Consider the following 23466-nt stretch of genomic DNA (forward strand, 5'->3'; position numbering starts at 1 on the left):
CTTACTTTGCTTATCCAGATGGAAAGCGCAGCAGTTCCCCCTTCATGACCTACTAATGTTGCACTGATTACCAACAAAATCGTCTGCACGTGACTTGTGAGAGCTAATTCGTCGGCCACCCGAGGGCAGCAAAAAGAAACCTGTAAACGCAACAATGGCAGAGCTATTATCACCTATGGACCCTTGTGTGAATAATAAATCTACATTAACAGCGTTGGTAATGCTCCAATACACTCAGCAAGAGAAAAAGGCTGCTGGCTAACATGGAGGAAAATAATGCAGGATTTCTGAAAGCTAAAAGTACCTTTAAAAGAAAAGGCATCTAACAGTCATTTTTGTTTAAACTGATACCACAAGTGCCTGCAGTGAATGAAACCAGAAGGTTACAGGCCAGAAAAAAACTAAACACTGAGCTTCGAGTTACTATGAACAGAGAGCTGGGTGATAATTCTTTGCGAGTTTGTTGCTACGAGCAACATCTTTCATTTGTCATGTAATCCTTTTGCTGTTATAAAAATATAAAGCAGAGCCGCTTTAAAGTCATGCCTCAGAAAGGGTCCGTGATGTCAAGCTGAAGTATCATCAGTATTTAACTATCTCACGATAAAAACATTTCTTTTTTTTCTTACTCTCTCTCAAGGTTAGTATACAATTTAATCTCTTTTTTCTCTAAAGCTTAATATAGTTATTTATGTAACCACAGAGTACATCTTCGGAGAAAAAGACGCCTGCTGGAATGCAGAAATGACTTTACACTGATGCTTCCATCATTTTATCAATGGCAGATGTAGAAACCACAATGACTGCAGAGACGGAGAGGTGGATAAAGTAGATCCACGTTTCGATGATCTGATGGGGGCTTATCAAATGATAGAGGAGTATATTCTCTGCAGCGGAGTGTACGTCACGGCAGCCTGAGCCCGGTCGATAGCTCATCATTCCCCATCATTTGGGGGACGGTAAATCTGCTGTCTGACTGGGCTGAGATTGGAGGGCAACAATGGCCGTCCTCTCAGTGAGGACGGTTCAAAAGACACTCCACACAATCAGCACACATTCACAGAGCGGTTTGAATACCTAACTCCTGCCTTCACCGCCGAATGGGAGTTCAAACTGAGAGCAGAGCGGAGTGGAGTTTCTGCTGGAGTTCGGTGTTTATTGAGGAGGGGGAATCTGGTGGAAATTCAGCTGCTTGTATTTGGCAATCAAAGGCAGAATTAAGCTCAGTTTCACCGCTGGGTTTTGAAATTAAACCTTCTCCTTCCAGCTCTGAACATTGCACTCTTCACACTCCACATGCTGGGACGCACGCCGACAGATGGGCCCATTATAGCCGAACATCTCCAGAGTTTTGGAACATCGCAGGGGCCTCGGCAAAATGGGAAAAAAACATGTATTTTTTTATATCAAATTGACCAGAAAAACATCTTTAGGGTCAATTGCTGCAACTTTGTAAGTCCCTGCTCGTGCTATGTTAAGTTCCGCCACATTAAGCCGACTTCACGCGGCGAGGAAGTGATTGTTTCAGGTGCCTGGTGTGGCTTTCTGTGCGCCTCTGCTCCATTACAGCCCTGCCAGAGGGGGGTGGCTCACTATCAGCTTCAGAAGAAACACATTTGCTTGAATAAATGAGGCACCATTAAAGATATAGCCACACTGAACGGCTCGTGAATGACACATTAAACATCGTCGTGTCCTAACCTTCCCGCTTCTGCCTTAATACGAGCCAATAAAGTTCACTGTTGTGCCATGCGAAGGAAATGAATTTGAATAAATTCAAAATAACAGCCAAATGAGTCCCAAGTCGGGGTTTAGCGCCGGTTCGCTCAGCTTTAGCCACTCCCTGGTTATACTAGAAACATACAAAACAGTGTGCAAATAGGAGAGTTAGAAGGTTATAAAAAGGACTACAAGAACGTAATTTATGAACAGGCGAGCTCTGAAGTGTCGGCTGTAGGAAAAACTACAGTGGAGTGTGACATATTTAGGATTTCAAGTCACATCAGGTCACGAGTAATGTCGCTTTATGGCCGCTAAGCTGAAACCACTCCAGGCAACGACGACGTTGTAAAGCATTAGGGTCTGAGCGGCGTGTTCCGCTATAAACAACCTTTTTAAAGTAAGAAAAGTCGGATTTATGTGAGGAAAAGTGAGCCCACACTCCAGAGTCGAGCCCACGCCTGCACCCGGAGCAGCTACAGATATATTGTGTCATATACGTTTTTAGAGCAACTTTCCTACTTGCAGAAATAGCAACAGCAATTCCATCCCGAGACACCGGGGACGTGCCGTAATAGATGGAAAAAAAGCTATTATGCAGCAAGGATTCCCCCACTCCACCCCTCTCCGACCTTCGCCGCCCTCGGATTCCAACCAAGGTCACAGTCTAGGGCGACGCACCAGAGGGAGCTTTGACTGATAGTTTAGTTTCCAGTTCGGCAGAAGTGCTGCGCCTGTTCCCCTCGCTGAAACCATATCAACACTGGGTGGAAAAGCCTGTGTTACACAAGTTTCCACATGAAAAGGGACCACAAACTAGGCTGAGCAGAGTTCTAAGAGGGGAATAAAGCCGCCTAAGACTAATCGTGCCGTCTATTAGGTGGCAATTTCCTGGCCATTGTCCAATTAGGGTCTAGGATCAAGATGGAGAACCAAGATGTTGAGAGCCACGGGCCTTTTAATTATCCCTCATTGTACTTACAAAGGAGACGCAGGCAGCCAGCAGCAGGATCCGGACCAGGAGGTCTTCAAATTGCTCCACCACCAGCTCCCACAGGGACTTGCCTGAAATATGCAAATAAACGTCACACGAGATAACGCATCACACTCGATTCAAAGCTTGAGCCTTTAAGTGTAAAGGATTTAAAGTGTGTCCTCGTGCTTAAGGGTGGGATGGATCTGCAAGGCGTATTGACATTAGCTCTGCAATGCTGACAGGCAGCTGTACAGCAAGACCATGGCTGTGTTTACAGAGGAGCAGTGGTGTGTGTGTCCATGGGTGGAAAGCTGCTGTAGTGTACACTCGCAAAGTTTACAGAAAAGAAAAAGACCCAGGCTCAAGACACGTAATCAGGTAGTAAAGGGAGGAGGATCGCAGCTCATTAGAAAAATCAATATTTACCTTCTTCAGCCGGGAGCTCTGTGGATGTCACACCATGCCGGTTGTAGAGGAATAAAATTGGTGGGGCCAGAGAGGGTGGAGAGGGTGGGGTTGGGGGTTTGGAAGAGAAAGACAAAGAGCAGTTAATACATTTGATTAACTCGGCCTGACTTTGTGATGCACGGACACGTACGAATCGTTCCGCTTGGTCATGATGATTAAAAGCTCCACGTAGGGAGGCAGGACGGCGACACTGTTGTTTTTCAAGTTACTGAGAGTTATGGCCTACTGTCATATTGGTACTGACGTGAGTAACTATCAGATCCAGCTCTAGGATTTATTCAAGGATGCTCAGCTCAAGATGTTTTAAAGTCCACCTTCGGTATATCGAGTTTAGCTGAAGGCATCCAGCATCGGCTCGGCTGGATAATGACCGTCAGAAAACATTACACGGATGTTGTAATAACAAACGTCTTCATAGGCCGCTGATACCAGCGTGATTGCTCATCTTGTAATGGTTAACTGTAATTACTGACTGTCTGCCGGCCCACAACTGTTTTCAAATCACCTGTGAAATGAGACCATGATGAAGCGGATGGAGTGAGTCCTCTCGTAAAATTAGTATCTCAGTTGTAAAAACTAATTTCATTTATTTTTATTCAGTTCCTATTTCTCAAATTTTCCCTTAATTTTGTAAATCTTTTACAGATGAGACGATGACAATGAGTCAGTTTATTTCTGGAATAGTCATTTGGTCTATAAAACTGAATTTAAAAAAAGCGAATAGTTTAAAAAAAAAAAAAAAAAAAAAGTTCAACACATTCCATACAGTCAAGTTGGCCTATTCAGGTTTGTTGCTTTGTGCGCCAAACAGTCCAAAATACAAACATATAACCAATATATTTACATTTGAGAGACTAGAAGCTGTTTTTGTATTTTCTTATAATGAATGCACTGAAACAATTAGAAGACCAAAAAAACACAAAACAACTTTTCCAAATAATAGTTTCAACTTTATCGTGTACATCATCCAGGGCCCCTTAATACTCAGTTTAACTTTAAAAGAAACCACTAATAATTTTACATGGTGGATTCTTTCTTTCCTCAAAAATGTGCCACCTACAAAACTACTACTACCCTTTCAGCCTCACTTGTTCAGACACGTTAAATGATATGCCGATGACACTCAGATCTATTTCTATGCTAAGCCCTGGAACCTGAATCCCCTTGTCCCCCCTCCATGATTGCTCGACCACCAAAGACTGGATGCCCCTTCATTTTCTCAACCTCAAACTTGATAAACAAAATTTTCTGACTGGATTTGAAAAATTTGCCACTTTGTTCCATTTCACTGAAATAAAAACCTCCTAAGAAATCTGGTTTCATTTTTTAGGAGGTTTTGACTATCACTTTACAAAGCTTGTCCTCTACGGTTTTCCTCAGTTAGGAAATATCTAAAACCAAATATTTCTTGTTTTCTATAGATCTTGAACTCTTAATTCATTTTCAGGACCACCAGGTCACAGCAGCAGCAGCAGCAGACAAAGCAGGGCATTCCAGATGCCCCTTTACCCAGCAACACTTTCCTCCTGGGGGATTCCAAGGCTTTCCCAGTCCACATGAGATCAGTGAGTTCTGGGTCCACCCTTCCAGCTGGAAATGCCCAGAAAACCTTCAAAGGAAGGCATCCACAGGCATCCTAATTAGACGCCTGAACCACCTCGGCCGGATCCTTTTGAAACAAAGAACCAGTGACTGTACTTAAAGCTCCCTCTGGGTGTCCAAACTCCTCTTCATAGCCAGCCACTCTACAGAGGAAACCCACTTATTTTTTCCACAATCTCACTCTTCCACTCACTACCCGGAGCTCGTGACCATAGGTAACTGTTGGAATGTGTATCGACTGGTAAATCAAGTGCTTTGCTTTCTGGCTCAGGTCCCTGTTTACTACAACAGTGTGATGCAATGTCTGCCTAAATGCTGATGCTGCATCAGTCCATTTGTCTATCACTCTACTCTCCCGTCACACGTGAACAACATCTAAAGATGTTTTAATTCCTAAACTTGCGGCAGAGGGTGCAATCCACCAGTTTCCAGCAGAGTCATGGCTTCAGACTTGGATGTGCTGACACTCACCCCAGTTGACCAACGGAACCACATCATCTCTGAAAAAGATATGACGCCCAAACCACTCCTCACCCCAGCCTTGAAATCCCGTCAGTGATTATTACAAACAAGATCCAAGACAAGGGGCAACCTTGGCAGAGCCCAGCACCCACAGGAAACATGTCTGACTTGGTGCAGAGAATACAAACACAGCTCTCACTTTGGCTGTACAGGAACTGGGTACCTGACAACCCCATGGCAGCTTTCACAGGGTTCCCCAGGGGACACCGTAACTCCCATTACGCCTCACCAACTCTGCAAGGGTAACGAGGTGTTCACTGTTCCAAAGCCAGGATGGGATCAGCATTGCTCCTTCTCAGTCTGATGTTGGACAATCAGTGAGAGTCTCCACTCCAGCACCCTGGAACAAACTTTTCCAGGAAGGCTGAGCAGTGTGATACCCTGATAACTGGAGCCCTCCCATCTAGATTATTGTAATTCTCTCTACACAGGCCTCAGTCAACCTGCTCTAAATCAATTAACGTTGGTTGCCAGGCTACTAACAGGAAGTAGCTGTCAGTCCCACCTTACCCCTGCTCCTCAGCCCTCCACTGGCTTCCTATAAAATTCAGAATAACTGACAAGATTACATCTAGGGCACTGCATGACTTGCCCTCACTGAAGTTTTTTTTTAATTTCTTTGTTCCTCATTCCACTTCTCAGCCACTATATTTATCCATCCCTTGCTCCAACAGCAAAACAAAAGGTGATTGCATCTTTATCCCCAACACTTTGAAATCTTCTTCAGTCAATTAGATGCTCTGGACCTTTGGGCTGCTTTTAGCGCCTCCTAAAAAACCAGTGAACCCGTTTATAGACTTCCATCCATGTGTTTTTGTTCTGGTACATGTCTCTGCCACTGCACTGTGCTTCATTTTGTCATTTATTCTCACTTAGTTTTTTTTTCCTGTTTCGTTTATGTGTGTGAAGTACTTTGTGTGTCTGGGTTTGTTTGTCTCTGACTGCGCTGTTTCATATTATAATTTATTCTCACTTTGTTTGCCTTTTTTTGTGTGTGTGAAGCACTTTGTAACGGCGTTAAAATGTGCTAAATAAATGCAGCTTAACTTATTTGCATGATACTGTCTTTAAATACACACACATTAATGAAAAAGCAGTAAAAAATGCTAAATATTCACTGTTTCAGGCTTCTTGGATGTAAGAATTTGACTTAAATCATTATAAGTTGAATGTTTTTTTGATTGATGGAAGACCTAATTAGAGCTGTGGACATTTGTTAGGAACATTTTGGACTTTTTTTTCCCTTTCCGGCAGTGTTACTCACATTTTAAATTAACTGAGAAAGATTTAACAGTAATGGAAATAATCAATAGCCGGGGCCCTTTGTAAGAACACAACGTTTATTCTGGTCCTCGCTTATCCAGGAAACACTTTTTCTTTATCAGAGCTGCGGTGATGTCATTGACATTCATGGTGCAGCCTCAGCCTCTAAACTGCTGGAGTTTACTTCAGTGCACATTCTGCTTACTTACTGCATTTACGCCACTTCTTTACATCAGAATGCGAGTAGGATCCCACGAAAACAAACCCGACGACTCAAACGTCTTTTCTTTCAAATCAATTCTTGTCACTTTTTATCTGTCATTCGAAAAGGAAAGTTGATTTCTTTTTTTTTCAGTTTTTTGGCATTTTGAGACAGGCTGAGCATTTTATCCACTCTGATCCGAACACCCACCACACTCATGAGTCACTGGTGTGAGTAGAAAACACATCAGTCATGTTCTAAAAACGTTCCAATTGACAAGTACTGTTGATCAGTGTCGCCACAATGACACGCAGACATGCTTAGTCACCGCGTTTGTCAGGTTCTCATCAAGTCCGACGCAAAGTTATGACTGAACGGGTCCAATGCAGCAAACAACATCCATCACATCAGAAGGACTTGATGAGTGTTGATAGCATCGGTCTGATTGGCCTGCTTTCTGTTTGACTTTGTGCATATGTCTGACATCCAGGTTGCATCATGATTTATTTTTTTGGGGGGGGAATACATTTCATATGCCCCGACACTGGAGGGAACATGAGCTTCTACCACAGACTAACACCTTTACAGCATTATAATTCTTTAATCCATGCCCTCTCAGAACGGCTCATTATACAGTAAATACAGTAAGTGAAAGCTTGAATTACAGCATTCATTACGGAACGGTTGTGGAAAAGCAGCTATATTTAGAAGCCAGCGGGCTGGTAGCCCTAAATGACAGCAGTATTCTCCTTTGAGCAGTGGAAACCTCGTGTTTCTCTGCATGTTTTGACCACACTGTACAGCACGAGTATCAAACGTGACCGTGTGTGGAGCGGGCCTGGAAAAGAGGAAGGGCCATGACGTGAGCCCGCAGCCTCGGTCCAAAAACAAAAATACTGCAGCCGCTCACGTGCCGCTAGTGGAAAGAGAAATTATATGATTTATCGAGTCGTTTTTAGAATAAAATGAAAAAGCAATCTGCGAATTTCTTAGTGTTTTCCCACTAAAATGAAAAAGCTGTTTGATCATTTCAGTTGGTGGTTTGATTTAACAAAACTAAGGAGAGCAAGGAGGTGAAGTGGGGATTCTACAAAAACTTTACCGAGGACAAGCGTCCATTAGAGTTATTTATTGCAATAAACCACGCAATCAGGACTTCCAGAAACAGGAGGCAAAAGGCATAAAGTCAGTCAATCTTATAGGAAAGTTTGCCGCTCATAGCCCTCCCAGCAGAGGAAAGCAAGGTGGGGGTCAGTTTGTAATGACCGTGTCTGACTCTTCCACTAACAAGGCACTCCGAGGCCTCTGGAACCATTTGTGTGGGCCTTCAACAGTCAAGATAAGGCCTCCTGTGCACTCCAAGGTGTCAGGGTCAAGCTGGGCCTCCTCAGCACAAACAAGAGCGGATGAGAGACAAGCCTTCACATTAGAGAGCACACGGTTGATATATGAAATATGCACAAGAATAACACCTCACGCCTCGTGTCTGCAGAGAACTAGAATAAAACGCATTTTCATCACACCAGCTATTAAAGAACAGAGAAGTTCCTACACTGGCTTTAAACTAGTTGTGGATAATCTGTTAGAAAACAACCTTCTTGGGCAGACTGACCCTTGTGCAGAGGTCGTGCCTCTGCTCCAGTAAAGATCGTCCTCAGCCTGTATAATAATAGCTGATGAGTCATTGTGAATCGCTTTTCAAAAACTTGCTGTCTAGAGGGTTTTCAGAGTTCAGGTTGGACACGGTTGAACTCACGGGGGACTTTTGGCTGCACTCTGCCAGCAGCGGCAGCAGAAATGTGGAGAAGTGGGTTTCACTGTTTTCCATGCTCCACCAGTCTGACATAAGCCTGTTTCCCCATTACTGTGCCTCCCTGGTTGTATAATGTTTTTATGGCAGACAGGCTGGCTGGGACTGGAGTGCTGGAGACAAAGACGGACTGACTGAAAGGACAAGACAGAAGAGAGGGTAAGGGGAGGGGAGGAGAGGGTGGGTGGGTGAAGAGAGGGAAAAAGCTGGAGGTGTTGAACGGGGTTCCCCGGCTTCCCCCTGCCAAGGATTCCCTCCCAGTCATCTGGGCTGTGTCAACCCGAGGCTTGCCCAGGCGCATTCCTGAGTACTGACTTCACCTCGCTCTCCCTCTCCCTCTCTCTCTCTCTATGTCCCCACAGCTCCTTTCCACCTCCTCCCCTCCTCCCGACCCAGACAATGAATAAAAGAGGCTGTTTACGCACAGCAAAAAAAAAAAAAAAAAGTGAGCAGTGCCGAGCAGAGGGGAGACACTTCCTGGAGACAGTTGCCAACAACAGCAACATGGAGATGATTTCTGTGTCCAGAGAGTCAGGAAGCAAAGCAGGAAGCTGTCTATCTATCTATCGGCACTGCAAACAATGTGCTGATGAAGGAGCTCTCAGCGCAAACTCCTCTCTCCCGTCTCTTTGGACTCTGACGGAGTCCATTAACAAATTACACTCCAGATTATTAGGACCCCCCCCAGTAAACATCACATCTGACTGCGGTTAAAGCGGCGTTAACAAGCCGGAGTTGGAGCTGCCTCGTGAAAACTACAAACATGAGAAAGTTTTCTGCAGTTACCATAGCAACTTGGCTCATGAAGGCTCCTCGAAAACAAGCATTTCACAAGGTAATGTGCCAGTGTCTGTCAAAATTTACCAAGAATAACTGTTATGCAATCAGCGGGGCCTTGATGCAGCATGCTCGACTGCAGGCATCATGGTCTGAAGTGGACCAGCTCATTTCTGACCTCCGCAGGCTGCTAATGCACCTTTAGCATGAGTGGTAGCATGCAGACAAGCAGACACACCTCCACATAAACAGCCAGCGGGTTGAGTTGTGAACAGGGAGGCACCAGTGGCTGTATGCAGGTACAGAAGTAAGACCGGTGCTGCTTCAGACTCAAGCTCCAGGATCCCTCTGCACACGCCACGAGAATGTAAAACAGCCCTATAAATACCATGATGGTAACCCCTAATGATAGTTTCCTATATCCACTCAATCTCCTAATGTATTCCCCCACCGGAAAAGTCTGCATGCATTAAGCATATCAAATGTGAATGATAAATGTACCTCATTCTCCAGCCTAACGTTATTATCTCTGCTACACTGAGAGCATCGCAGTAGCTGCAGGAGAGACGTCTGGTGTCTGACAAAGTCAATGTTCATTTACATAAATGTCAGTCGAGGGCTTTCCTTCTCTAAAGAAGTCATACGCAACCATGCTAAGTGGGCAAGAGTCAGCAGCTATCTCCAGGCGCCCCAACGACCTGTGACAGCAACTCTTCATATCGGATCGGCAACAGTGGAACAGAGTCACTAATCACTCCTCTGCAACGTAATAAAACGAGGACATGAAGGCCTCAATGACTCCTCAGTCATTAAAGACCCAGAAGTCTGTCATGTTGGATTAAAGCTGCTCAAACACGTGGATCAAACAGAACAAGACTCTGAAGTCATGCTGGTGTCTCTTTATAGTTAACTTTGAGCTAAATGCCAACATGCCAATATGTGCACAATGGCAATGCTGATTTTTTCTCTAGATATGTTCATCTTTGTTTAGCATGCCAACATATGTTGGACTCGTTCTGACCACAGCACCAGATGAAAAGTCAGGGCATCTCTGAAGTCACAGCAAATCATCATCATTTGTTTGTGGACCACCATTTTGCAGCCTCATCTCAGGCATTTGGCCATCGCCATCTTGGTCTTTTGAAACTGGATCTAACAAGTGAGGCGTGAATCTGACTGAGAAGTCAAGGACACTGTGCACGATGGTACGATAGCAGCCTGATAATCACCAAGTAGCCCAACTCTAAAACATACCCCGCTTTATCATCTATTTTTCTCCAAATGGGACAACAACTTACAAAATAAACATCATGCTGTGTTGAGGGAGACTGGAAACTAGTGATTGAGACCATAAACCCATGAGGAACATGTTTGCTGAGGTAACAGATCAAGGGTGAAGTAGGGTCATTTTCTCATGGATTTATATACAATCCGACTTATTTTTACAACCAAAGAAGTCGCCACCTGCAGGCGTTAAGAAAAAAAATGGGTGTAAGGCACCTCTGTGTTGGCTTTACTTTTTTGGCTCCGAGGCTACGTCCATCTTTATTTACAGTCAATGCTTCCATCCCTCATTTCAGCTTGTATTTCAACTTTAAAGGGATGTAAACAATTGAGGAGCTGCTTTAAATGTTTTATTATATTAGTTTGTACAGACAGGTGACAAATCAGAGGAAGAACCTGAACCTTGGACTCCACACTGATGGGGTCTGGTGGCTCTGTTGAGCTTTGGGGGACATTTTGCCATCATGGTTTGGCTCCACTTGTCCCCTTAGAGGGAAGGATCACACCAAATCAATACAAGTCGTTCTGAGCGATCATCTTTATCCAATAAAGAAGCAATGCTCTCATTCATAGAGCACAAAGGGTCACTAAACGGTTTGATGAAAGTGATGTGAATCACATGCTGTGACCTTCACAGTCACCACATCTCAACACTTAGAGGAGATTTTTAGTCGACGTATTTGACAGCAGACTCCACCGCCGTCACCAAAACACCAAAAGAGAGAATATCTTTTGGAAGAATGGTTTAATACTTCTAATAGAGAGCTGTTCTGGTGGCCCAACACATAACTAAGACACTTACTGTTGTTTTTTTCCATTAATTTGTCACCCCTCAGCGCTTCATATTTGTAAGGAATTTAAATGTCATTGAAAGCACAGTGCAGTTTATGTCTCGCTATAATTGATTACAGGGGAAAAAATTTGCACCATTCATTGAGATATTTGGAAAACATTGCTGCATATTTGAGGTTTTTGCAACTAATTTTCAAATACCAACTCAAAGTGTGTTTGAAGCACCACACCAGAGAGTGTCGAATTAAATTAAATGGGTCAGAATTTGTTTCAGCCCACAGTAGAATTTCCACAACAGCACAATGAGACAGAAGCTGCAGTAACATTTTTCCAACTAGCATTAAGCAAACGTTTTAAAACCTGCTGACACATCCAGACCAACAGTCTGAAATGCCTCACATACTCAACAAAGGAAAGACATAATGGTTTTCATTTCAGCGAGAGGCAAAATATATTAGCATGCACAGCAGGAAAAAAGGGGCACCAGTGGAAAAGGAGCGGGCTGTCCTGCTCGGTGCAATTAATATTATTTTAGCTGCAATGTTTGATTAACTGATCAGCTTGTAATTCTCCTCATGCCGAGGACGCAGAGAGGAAATTCCATCAACTGTCAAAGTTGCACGCAGATAAGCTCTTTTGTGTTGTTCGTCTCTGAAAGGCTGTCGTGTCAGAAGAGGAGAATTAGCTTCAAAGTGGAGATTTTTATCTTTTCTAGCCAATTAAGACAGCAAATAACATGAGACTCAGCTCAGTGGCTGCTGCAGCTGCCGATTGGCTGAACCGTCTCTGACGTCATCGAGCTGTGGTCAGGGAAAAAGAGACTGGATTTTTCCTTTGGTTGTTGCTCGGGATAGTGCATGCTGAAATCAAACTGCAGCATCACTCTCACATTTGTCCTGTGAAAGATCTACCAATGCATGAGAGTGTCCTGTATATTTTAGTTTGGTTTGTTTAGGACAAACACAAACAACACGTTTTGGTTCACCGGATTAGGACCTTTGAACATCATACGTGATCCGAGCAGCGATAGACTGAAACCGCTGATGATCACTGAAGATAAGACATCTGTGTTTATGCAGATACTGTAAATAAATATGGGCCCTGACTGCACACATATACTGCTCACTGCACATTAGATTCAGGTTTAAACAAACACTCCAACTCGCACAGAGAAAGAGCGCCTTGCCCCTCGTTTTTAACCGCTCACAGCACGATCGGCTCTGCTGGCAAGTTACAGAGGAAAAGGAAAAGAGGCCTGTCAACTGAGCAGGACATGCATGAGGTGATTAGCACAGAGCTGATATCTTGTCAGAGCTCAAAGCTTCCTCTTTAAGGTCACAGCTGTGCAAAGAGCCATTTTTTGAACATCTCGACAGGCTAGGAGGATGGCACCCGGCCGCCCAGTAGCCAACTGGAGAAGCTGAATGCCGTGAAAAATAGTCAGCAATCCCCCAAACGGCAGACCGAAATATCTGTGTTAACACCAAGCTATTAATAGAGTTTATTCTAGGTTTAGAAACCAGAACGACACTTTTATCCAATCAAATGCCTGGTACAGTACAACTTTAAGGATCTGAGGCCTGAGGCAACAGAAGCCCGTCAAAGTAGTGAAAACTTCAAACTGAATTTTAAAAAAAATTAAAAAATATACACCCACTGACACAAGAGCAGATGGTGTGACACAAGACAGGCTTCTACACGCCCATGTTGAGTTACACTACCCTTTGGTTTGCCAAAATGATATTAAGTCCAGTGATGGTCTATATTTTTAACAAACCTAATGAAAAGGGCAAAACTAAGAACGACTTGATGCTACAAACAAGTTTTGTCTGCACAGTATCTCGTTCCTCTGTGCCGTGGAGCTGCATTGTTGTCCGAAAATATTTCAGAATCTCACCAGTGAGCCACAGCGTTTCACTGGGCGACATGTTCCAGCATCACCACAAATCAGGACGCTGTAGGTTATTTTGAGACAATTCCACATACGGCGTCCTGCTGCCATAAATACTCAACACTGACACTACCAGAGCATCCAATCTACAGCTGAAAATATGTCCCAGTAAATGCACGTATAAGCAACATCTGCTAAAAAACACAAAATACAAGAATCCCACAGTGCTCAGCTATTAACTGCCCTTCAAAATAAAAGTCTACATTCATAACAGATTTTAAAAATGGGACCTGTAGGCGTGGCGCTGAAGTATGGAAAGCACTGAGTGACAGACTACCATGTGTTTCTTTTGGTCTTTTAATAAGATTTGTTAAAAATGACAAATAGTTATATTTATCACCAGCTTCACTCTTTAAAAACTGCCATCATATCTTAAGCTGCTGCATTATGGTGGCATTTTAGATCAATTTTCTATAATGTAGTGTTCAGAATGGGTGCCATAATTTAGAACAACACAAATTAAACCATAAAACTCTGCTGAAATGCCATTTATGTTCTGTATATGTTAAAAAGACCTTTTCAAAATGTGCTACTGGTGACATGCGACCAATCAGATTGTTCTGTGGGCGGGACATTGACCACAGATGCATCAGAGGTAAAGTTTTTAAATGAAAATATTTAAATGGAGAGTCACTTAAAAAACACAGATAATCGGGAAAATGATGAATATTGGATCCGACAGTCGGCCAGGCTGATGATGAGTCGACCCCCGAGTAGTGTTGAAAAAAGTTGACTGGATGAGATGAAACTCTGACGACAGTCCTGTAGATGGCCACTTCACTATTATGCTCTCTCGTATTTTTGCTTTTTTTAATTTAACCCTAACTGTATTCATTCCTGTCGCATCAGAGTCAAACTTCTGGTTCACTTTTAAACATGCTCTCCGACACACATCCATGTAGCCAAATGCTCACTTCCTTTCTTTGACCTTTTGTCCTGGTTCAAATGAATGCATGTTGTTTATTTGTGTGTGTAAGTTCTTTAAAAGCAAAAAAAACCGAATTCCTTCTGTGTCTACGCACTCTTGGGCAATAACGCTAAATCTAATTCCAGGATGCTCTAATGTGTGGGATGGCAGAAAAGGTGGAAACAAAGGGTTTAAGATCCAAACACATGACTTTTCTAGAATTATTTTTCCAGACACCAACAAGCTCCACACGCTATTTTACATGCAGCTCTTCATCCTGCACTCAGATCTCCATTTTCTTGCCGGTGCACCAGTGAAACACCTGTGAGCATCCATCTCCTCAGCGGACCGGACTGTGCTGCAGCAGGAGCATCCAGGCAGAGCGTCAAGAGCGCCGTGACTCAACATCATCTCAGCGCGAGAGCAATGACGGTGACTGACAGATGCAGAGGTGGGAGGGAAGAAGGCAAGACAAGTGACAAGCTCGAACAGGATCACAGTTCCTTTGAAGGCAGCTGGGCAGGCACACACAGAGCCCACTAGAACAGGGAAGTGACTCAACACCCCAAGGACTTCAAATTACTTTTCTACAACTTAGCTCTCCTTTCTCAGCCCACATAACACCGATACTATTAGCACAGTTTTAACTCTCCGCTGGACAATTTGCAGTCAAGTGATTGAGGAGCGTACGGCGACGTGCAGTCATGGCGGCGGCGTGGAGGAGGAGGAGGAGGAGGAGGAGGAGCAGGAAACAGTAACAACGTCTCTCATATTTCAAACGCAGGAGCGAGTAAGTCAGGCTGCTTTCATGTCAAGTTGCACAACAGGAAGAGAAACAACACAGTGAGAAAGATCCCACTAGAGGAAGTTGTAATTAATATTTGTAGCAGAAACTGCGGTGAAGAAAGTGCAGCAACGTTTTAGAATCGTTGCAAAGGACGGCATCACTTCACTCCATCAGTGACGGAAAAACAGACACTTTATTGGTGCCGGAGGTTCTCTTCATTTAATCAATAAAATGACATAAGTCGGTTAAAATCAACAGACGCTCCGGTGCAGGGTTTGATAACAGAAGAGAAGGCCGATTGGTTTGTTTTGATTGCCCAACACGTCTAACATCAGACACTGTGTGATGATGGTGCAATGACATGCATTACTAGGTTGTTTAACCTGAATACGTTGCACAATTCTGCTCCTCTCCTGGAGGGAGTGTCAGGTGACATTTTTAAAAGCCTAATTGGAGAAGGCCCTCCAGCTGTGCAACGCAATTTTTAAAAAAAGAAAAGATAGAAAGGGATTTATTTAACACGCTTTGATCAATAATGCTTCTATACTCAATTACGCTTTTAACATTTTAAAGCCTGGAGGACTTCAATCATGACGGAGGAACTTCTTTTAGATCTTAAATGTTAGAAGGGAAGATGAATCAATCAATTAACGCATTCTTAGGAGGGGATTTTTTTTTTTTAAAAAGGCCATCTTCCCCGGACACTCCTTCACCTGAAAGTCTTTGAAAATTGCTGTCAAGGGACCTTACCTTGAAAAAAAAAAATAATAAAAAAAGTTGATTGCTCATGGGGACAATGTGCCCTTTTACTGACACTCTCCGAAAACGAACGCAGTGCACCTTTGAAATCGGGGATGTGAGTGCACAGGACACAATCATCAGGAACCGCAAGCTGTAACAGCACAAAGCGTCTCGGTGCACCCACACACACACACAGACAGGGTGTGTGTGTGTGTGTGTGTGTGTGTGTGTGTGAGAGAGAGATATAGAGGCTTGTGACTTCCTCTCGTCTCCACTACATCACAACCAACTATCACTTCACAATGAAACTGATAAACTGTCTTGTAAATTGAGGTGCTTGTAGTCCTCCACAGTAAATTAAGTGGATGTTTGTGGATGAACTCGGAGAGGTAGACCACGAATGGAAGGTGTGAATAAAAGCCTCCTTCCTGCAGCAGCTTTACAGAAAAAGGCTGCACCAGATGTGGTGGCTAAGCTAACTTTCCAACATCTCAGAAAGGGATTAGAAACTGTGTGGGGGGGGAGGTTTCTCTCAGTAACAGCACATGAAAGCGTCGACAGAAAGCCACAACGCCTAGACATCTCTTTACTTACAAAAAAGCAACATTTTATGCGTCTCCCCAACATCAGGAAAAGGAAAAAATCCATCCATAAAAAGGTCAAATTAATTATTTGAAGCTCTTCTTCCTAATGAGACAAATTAATGGATACTACAGTTCAGTGGGTGTTGCCATGTATACCATGAGAAAGGACAAAAAATAAAAATCTGGTCAAAATATGTAACCTCACGGTGGTTTGAACCCATTTTTGAACTCCAAATTACCCCAAGATGTAATGAGGCAAGACGCACTCTCATCACATTTTAATTGAGGAGGGACGACTAACAGCTAACAGACATTTCTGGAAACCGGCCACAGTTAAACTCCCTCATCCATCCCAGAGATCCACATGAACCGTGAGCCACTTCGGGCCCACAGTGTCACATCTGAGTCAAACATGTCACATTATCTTTCAGCACGTCGAAGCCTCCTCATGCAGACACTCGGAGCAGCACATCATCATTTTCCTCCTCCCATTTGCTTTCTCGTGTCCAAACACTGAGCTCAGTCCCACGGCGGAGATGTTGTTTGTGGACACGTTTCGGGTTAATGATCCTGCTGATAATGAGATCCTGCTAACCAGACAGTGCACACATGTCAAGGTGAGCAAGCCACCTCGCTGAAACAAAACCCCCAAGCCTCACACGGAGTCCTTGCCTCATGTGCACAGTTTGTGGTTTGTGAGCAGAGGGGAAGGAGCCCTTTAGCAGGCGTACATCACTCTGCAGAGACACGAACTGAAGCGGTAAACAAACCCACACCGATGCTGTTTTTAACATTTGTGGCGTGTAAAGAAGCAGTGGATAACCCCTGTTGTAGTTACTAAGTCCCAAAATGGAAAAAAGGGTATTCCCTCCCTCTAGTATTTATCTGCAACGCTCTCACACAAGGCAGGAAGTTCACAGCTAAAAGCAAAAGAGATGTTATCTGTGGCAAGACGTTGCTTTTTTCCATGAAGTCATCACGAGCCCCTGGGTAGAGTGGCTGGCTGCAACAAAAGGGCCACTGTTTGACTGGCACAATGTGCCGCTCTGCTCCACAGCTTGGCCGCACATGCAAATGACAGGAGAGGAGTGAAAGGTGTGCAGATGTCAGGTCCCAGCTCAGCATGAAAATACTTAACGTGTGTGCATGAGCTGCTTTGTGATCCACAGAAGTGATATATTCACCTCAAAGGCATAAAACTGGCAACTTTACATGCTGGTTTGACAACAGCACTGTGCCTCTGTGATCTTTATCACTCTGACACTGTCCACTTTAAACAACACATGCACTTCCGTGTGTTATCTTGTAATTTGAACTGTAAAGTACAGGCCACGTGAAGAACAACTGTTGAAAGTGAAAACAGGTTGTTCAAGATTTTCTGTTTCATTATCTTCAGCTCTTCATCCTCTTCCACCCCAGTAGCCTTCCTGCCCTGCACTTCCTGATCCCTGTATGACAGCCTGGGATGTCTGTCCTCACACAGCTGCTCGTACTGTGTCCATACCCAGCCACAGAGGGCTTGTTTTCCATGAGATATCAGCTTTTTTTTTTTTTTTTTTCGGCTGCCGTTTTGAGGCACTTGACATACTTTCAGAGCAGACCTGACACGAGGAGAGACTGAATAAAGAAGAAGCTGGATTGTTTAACTAAATTGGTTTATTTGTGTCGTATTTCTCCTCTGCAGATGTGTTTCCAAACTTTACCCGGTGCGGTGTGAGGTGAATGATCCAATGCGGGCATGTGCATCAATGAATGTGCCACTTATATTTCCACTGACTGTGCGCCACAGGGAATACGGTGGCTTTTTACGCGCACGATCTGCCTCAGCTTGAAATCTAACGGCAGTGGAGGGGTTTCCTGGCAAATGAATCGATGCAGGCTCTCATACGCACCACGTTTGACTTAAAAGAAAAAAAAAAGAGAGAGAGAGAGAGAGAGAGAGAGAGAGGGGAAATAATGTAGACAAACTACTCACCGTTCGGCCCATATTTCTCCAAACTGACTTTGACCTGCTCCAGAGTCAGCCCGGTGTTTTCGTTCACACTGAAGTTGTCTAAAACTTCAGTCGCCGATTTAGTGTGCGCATTTTCCATCTTGGTGGACCGGGCTTAGATGATCAGATCGAAATGCATGCAGCTGAGTAACATCTACTGAGGCAACCTGGGGGTGTGTGCGGGGCTTGAAACAGCAGTAATTTCCACCGATGGGCGTTGAGGCGGCTCGGTTTGCTCTGTCACCTGTCTGTTCCCCCCCTGAAGAAAAAGCTCCGGATCCGCGGTTCAGACGCTGTTGTCTCTCTGTTGCTCGACTGCCGCTGCTACTTCATCTCCATCTGAAGGTGTGCTGTGTCTGTGCCGGCGCGGACCGCCTCTCGGCTGTTGAGCACTCCCTCCTGCGCTCCCATTGGCTGCGCGTACCTGAGCGCACGGTCCCGCTGCCTCCTGCAGCCACTTCAAACATCAGGACACGTTACGCGTTGAGTGTAGTGGAGCTTCAGATACTTGCGCTGCTGTTTATTGCTCCTGATTGGGGGGGATTTATCTGTTTGATTAGAAGTTCACACAGAGCTGGGAACAAAGTGCGTCTTTTAGGGGGACTCTAGTTTTTAAAGCCCTCTGCGCACAATGCAAACTGCCGCTGTTTATGGCGCACAGAGTGGGAGTGTTAGTTGTGCACAACACTGTGAACTGAACCTCAACGCAGCCCCGAGGCCAGCTGCACAAAGACTGTGTTGATCGAGTCAATTAGGACGGTTTTTAGTTTTCCTCTGAAATGCTGCAAGACAAAAACGACTAATTTTCAGATAGCAGCTCCACCCTCAGGGCTGTTTTCCACTGACAGCGGACGGGAAAGGGACAAAACATGGCCTGTAATTGGATTTTGATAGCAATTCTGCAGAGTCAGAAAGGGAAGAATGTTTCTATGAACAGCAGGAATTTCTGAATTGATGCATTTGTTTCACTCATTACTGAATACCCCCCAATCATTTATCATTCTAAATTCTTTGACTAAATTCACACATGACCAGAGAAGGAGCTTGAACTCACAGCTTTGTCAGCACGCTTAGTTTGAAAATAATTAGACGGAACAGTGGAGAATGAGAGAGAAACTGTATTTGTTAGATTTGAACCGTTAAAGCTGCCCAGGCAGTCACACAAGAATGATGGCCAGCAGGGACAGCACGACTTTATTGTGTTTTTATTCCCAATAATTGGTGCATTTGTGTACTGAAAAAAAAAAAAGACTTGGAAGCTATGAACAGCAAACAGTAATTGCTAAAGCTTGGCATATTTTCTCCAAGTTGCAGATAATTGGAAACAAGGCTGACACGTTTGTGGACAGCAGGCTTGATGCTGTCGAACTGCTGGAAGATCTGGGAAAGTAACACAAGGAGTGAGTCTCTGTTGTGTTTTCTCATGTTTATTCTATTTATTTGCAAGGTATACGCTTTTGCAAACAAGAAAACGCAACAGAAACACTAAGCGTATACCAAAATAACAAAAAAAAGAAAAAAAAGTAGTAGGACACGGATTGAAAAACAGCAAAATCAATGTGGTTGTCATGTCCTGTCACTTAGCAAGTTGCATTTTGAGCTGCACAAAGCAGCAGCTGAGCAGAACGTCTCAAACTCTTGACAGCTGTGTTCTCCGTCCTTGCGATGTTGCCAGACTGTTCTCTCAAGGGGACTTGGCAAGAGCGTCCTTCTCGAGTCCATTCTTGGCTGTGCTGGTACTGAGAAGCAGTCTTTTGAGTTCTCAGGACCAAGGTTGAATGCCACTGACTCAGAGGATGTTTGCAGATGCAGGGTTTGAACTCAGGAAGTCCAGCGAGAGGACAGTTCATCTGCAGGGAGAACGGAATAAAAGGACAAAGTGCTTTGACAGACAAAGCAGAAGCAGGATACCAGAATCTGACATGGCAACCGATAAGAAAACAAGAAAACAGCAGACAAAACGAGCAATGTGGCGATAATAATAAATACATGTAAACTAATAAAAGCAAAACATATAAGCAATAAAACGTCAGCATCATATTGAAAAAAAAAAGGGTTTCAAGAAGTGATTTTAAGGGTCATTGATTCTACAGCTCCTCAGGCAGGTCCCTCCAAAGCTGAAGGGCCCCTTAAGATTTAAGCCTCGACCTTGGACCCCCCCATCTGAGCATCTAAAGCTTGAAGCTTAAAATCAATTTCAAAACGAACAAGGAGTCGGTGGAGAGAAGTCAGGACTGGGGTGATGTAGTGTCATCTGTTAAAACCAGCAAGAAGCCGAGAGCGCTGCTGTTTGGAAGACTTTGGGTTCGTGACAGAATGAAGGGAGCTGCAGTGGTTGAAAATAAATGACTTGTGAGTGCATCAGTTTAATTTTGGATGGTTTTTAACTAAAGGAAGCAGAACTTCTTTGATTTGTGGCTCAAAGGTTCGGTGTGAGTCAATTAATACTCCATTAAAATTCCTGGCAACAGGCGACACATTAGCAGAGGAGCGACAAAGACTGTTCTAAACGACACAGTGTCAGGGATTGAACAATATGATTTCTATATATAATCTGTATGTATGACTCTGTGTACAGTTAATAAAGTAAAACATATAAAAGACAAATAATAATGCTAATAATAATAACAATGGTGTGTCAACAGCATGAAAACACAATAAAAATGTTCTCATTACAGTTTTGAATTCAGTAAAAGAACAGATACTACTTTTGTCCAATATATTATTAGTATTAGACATGACATCAGCAGATAATTAACGTTAATATTAATGCATATTATAAGTAGAGTTTTGCTGTTGTAGCTCACCCAGGTTCAGTTTGTTTTATCTGCTTCACATCCAGTTTGATAGATTGGGCTTGAGGCCCCCTTCAGTGGGTTGCAAGATCACAATTGATGAGATTGTGAGATTATTAACGAGGCGTGAAAGACAAAAACAATTAGACGCATCAATTTATAGTCACTTTTGGGACCATTTCTTTCCAGTTTTTTGCTTTTTGTGATAATTGAATATTTGACCTCTTGTTAAATATCACAAAAAGACAGTGGTGGTAAATATTGTCCAAAGCTGCTGTTATGATGTTTAAACTTCCCCCTTTTTCCTGAGACACAATGGTTGCATCCTGGCGCTGAAATGATTCATTTTTATGAATCCATAGTTTGTGTCGAGTGACTTACAGCATGAAGTCACTTTTCTTGTTTATTCTGGTCCAAATCACTCCCTTTGGCCCACTGCAGCCGCCCGGTTCAACCAGACACACACACTTACGGCAGCGACACATCAAAATGCTCATTCGCTGCGACTTCTGGCAGCACTCGCGGTCTTGTCGTAATTGGTGGCTTCACTGCATCAGAAACAAGTGCAACGCTGCTCACTGCCTGCACAGAAACCATTATTTTGCATATCATTTACTAAGACCCTTTGGGGACTTGAACTTCCTGGAAACCTGTTGTTTCCTGGAAAACAGTAAAGGTGACCTCATATGACACGGACAGAGGGTGTGAGCGAACGTACAGCTCTCCCGCCCTTTTTGTGCCTGTTGGCAAATCGGATTGCCTTTCTCCTTGAACCGGCGTCTCATTGGTTGAACCTTCTGAACGATGCCTCACCAGCACTGCCTCAATCCATTACAAACCTCCATTAAACTCTTACTGTTTACAATGCTTTGCAGCTTCTGACTGGGGAGCCCCTGTAGGGTTGGCACTTATGGGGGAAATCAGCAGTTTATTGATGCAGTGGCAGAAGTTTAATGAATTTGCCCATTCATGGTCGACTGGGGAGGAATAAGCCAGCTGAACGCGAGCAGGGAAACCGGTGTTCCAGATTTCCCTTCCATCACTTTATCCTGAGTGTAAGGTTACTGCAGCACAATCTCCCCACAGTATGCGGACTCTGAAATGGGTCTACTGTTGGAGATCACAGGCGCTGGACTGGGACCTGGTTGGGCACAAAGTATAAAAGGAACAGGGTGCTCCAATTCTGTCCCTGCTCACAGCTGGCCTCTTCTCTCACAGCAAAAAAAAAGTGTATTTATATCTGGAGCTTACGTAACTTCCAGAACTGCCGTCTGGAGGATGGTAGCTGGCTACATGAAGTTCTCGGATGCTAAGTGCCTACAAGTGCCCTCTCGCTTGCTTCGGAGGTTCTGTCTTTGCTTCTCCTTCAATATTCAAATCCAAAGATTTTCTATTTTAAAAACCAGACCTCACCGGAGCAGATCCCCAGCAGACAATCGAGGCTACATCCACAGGTTCCACTCATGCTGCTCGCTGCCCACTCACGAGCGCAGTCAGGGAGCGAGATTCTGGTTAGTCATCGGCAGCATCGACTTATGGTGTGAAGTTCTCCTTCAACTTGTGTTTGCGCGAGCTAAAGCCTTTGCATCAGGCGTCGCAGTGACATAAATTTCAAGAGAACCCCTTCGACGCCAAAGCTCTTATGAAAAGGAAATCCCCACCCTGACCCCCCTCTTTGGCTCGCTCGATCTTTCCCTTCAGTGGCGCACACTGGGGGACTGTGCTAGCCTCGGTGCCAGTCACACAACATTTTCCACACAGCACTGTCAGCCTTCCAATACCATTTGCCTTCCCCTTTTGCTTGCAGCAGTTCATTTGCATGAGGGAAATGAGCCGTGGCCTCTCAAGCATGAAAAAAAAAAGAAAAAAGAAAAAGAAATTTCACTCCACCTTGCACGTGATGTTTCACAAACCTCCATCTAAGACGAGGCGTGACACTCTCTCTGCACCTGGACCTGAGAGTTCGATGTGACAGTGAGATTTTTTTTTTTTTTTTTTATTCAACTCAGGCAAACAGCCACCCTTGATGTTTTTCGTGGAGCTCCGCTGCTGGTGCTGCAGACTTGGGGGACAAACAGCTGCTGCTGCCATTGACTTTGAATCAAGGAGATGATGGTGATGCGAGTCGCCCACAGTCTGGAGCAGCTGTACCTGACAAGCAGCCCAAGTGGCAAGTCAACCCCCGCCCAGCCTCCTCGCCATTAATAAACCTCTCCCCTCTTTCCCCCCCGTTCTCCTTCCCCTCTTCCCCGTTCGGGGGTTCTGCACATCTGTGAGAAAGTCATCATTTCAC

General features: G+C 44.2%; 1 protein-coding gene across 2 annotated transcripts in view; it reads right to left on the reverse strand.

Annotated features, from left to right (window-relative positions):
- atp2a3 (ATPase sarcoplasmic/endoplasmic reticulum Ca2+ transporting 3) overlaps positions 1 to 18721 on the reverse strand; it is a 52723-nt gene extending 34002 nt beyond the window's left edge. For both annotated transcript variants that reach the window (XM_008299268.1, XM_008299269.1), the window contains exons 1-3: positions 18361 to 18721; positions 3122 to 3139; positions 2702 to 2784 (exon numbers count right to left, since the gene is read on the reverse strand). In XM_008299268.1, the coding sequence (XP_008297490.1) occupies positions 2702 to 2784; positions 3122 to 3139; positions 18361 to 18478 (219 nt within the window). In that variant the 5' untranslated portion in view covers positions 18479 to 18721. The remainder of the gene's footprint in view (positions 1 to 2701; positions 2785 to 3121; positions 3140 to 18360) is intronic.
- Between the last annotated feature and the right edge of the window lie 4745 nt (positions 18722 to 23466).

Source organism: Stegastes partitus, unplaced genomic scaffold, assembly GCF_000690725.1.
Source record: "Stegastes partitus isolate 25-593 unplaced genomic scaffold, Stegastes_partitus-1.0.2 Scaffold1397, whole genome shotgun sequence".
NCBI classification, from domain to species: domain Eukaryota; kingdom Metazoa; phylum Chordata; class Actinopteri; family Pomacentridae; genus Stegastes; species Stegastes partitus.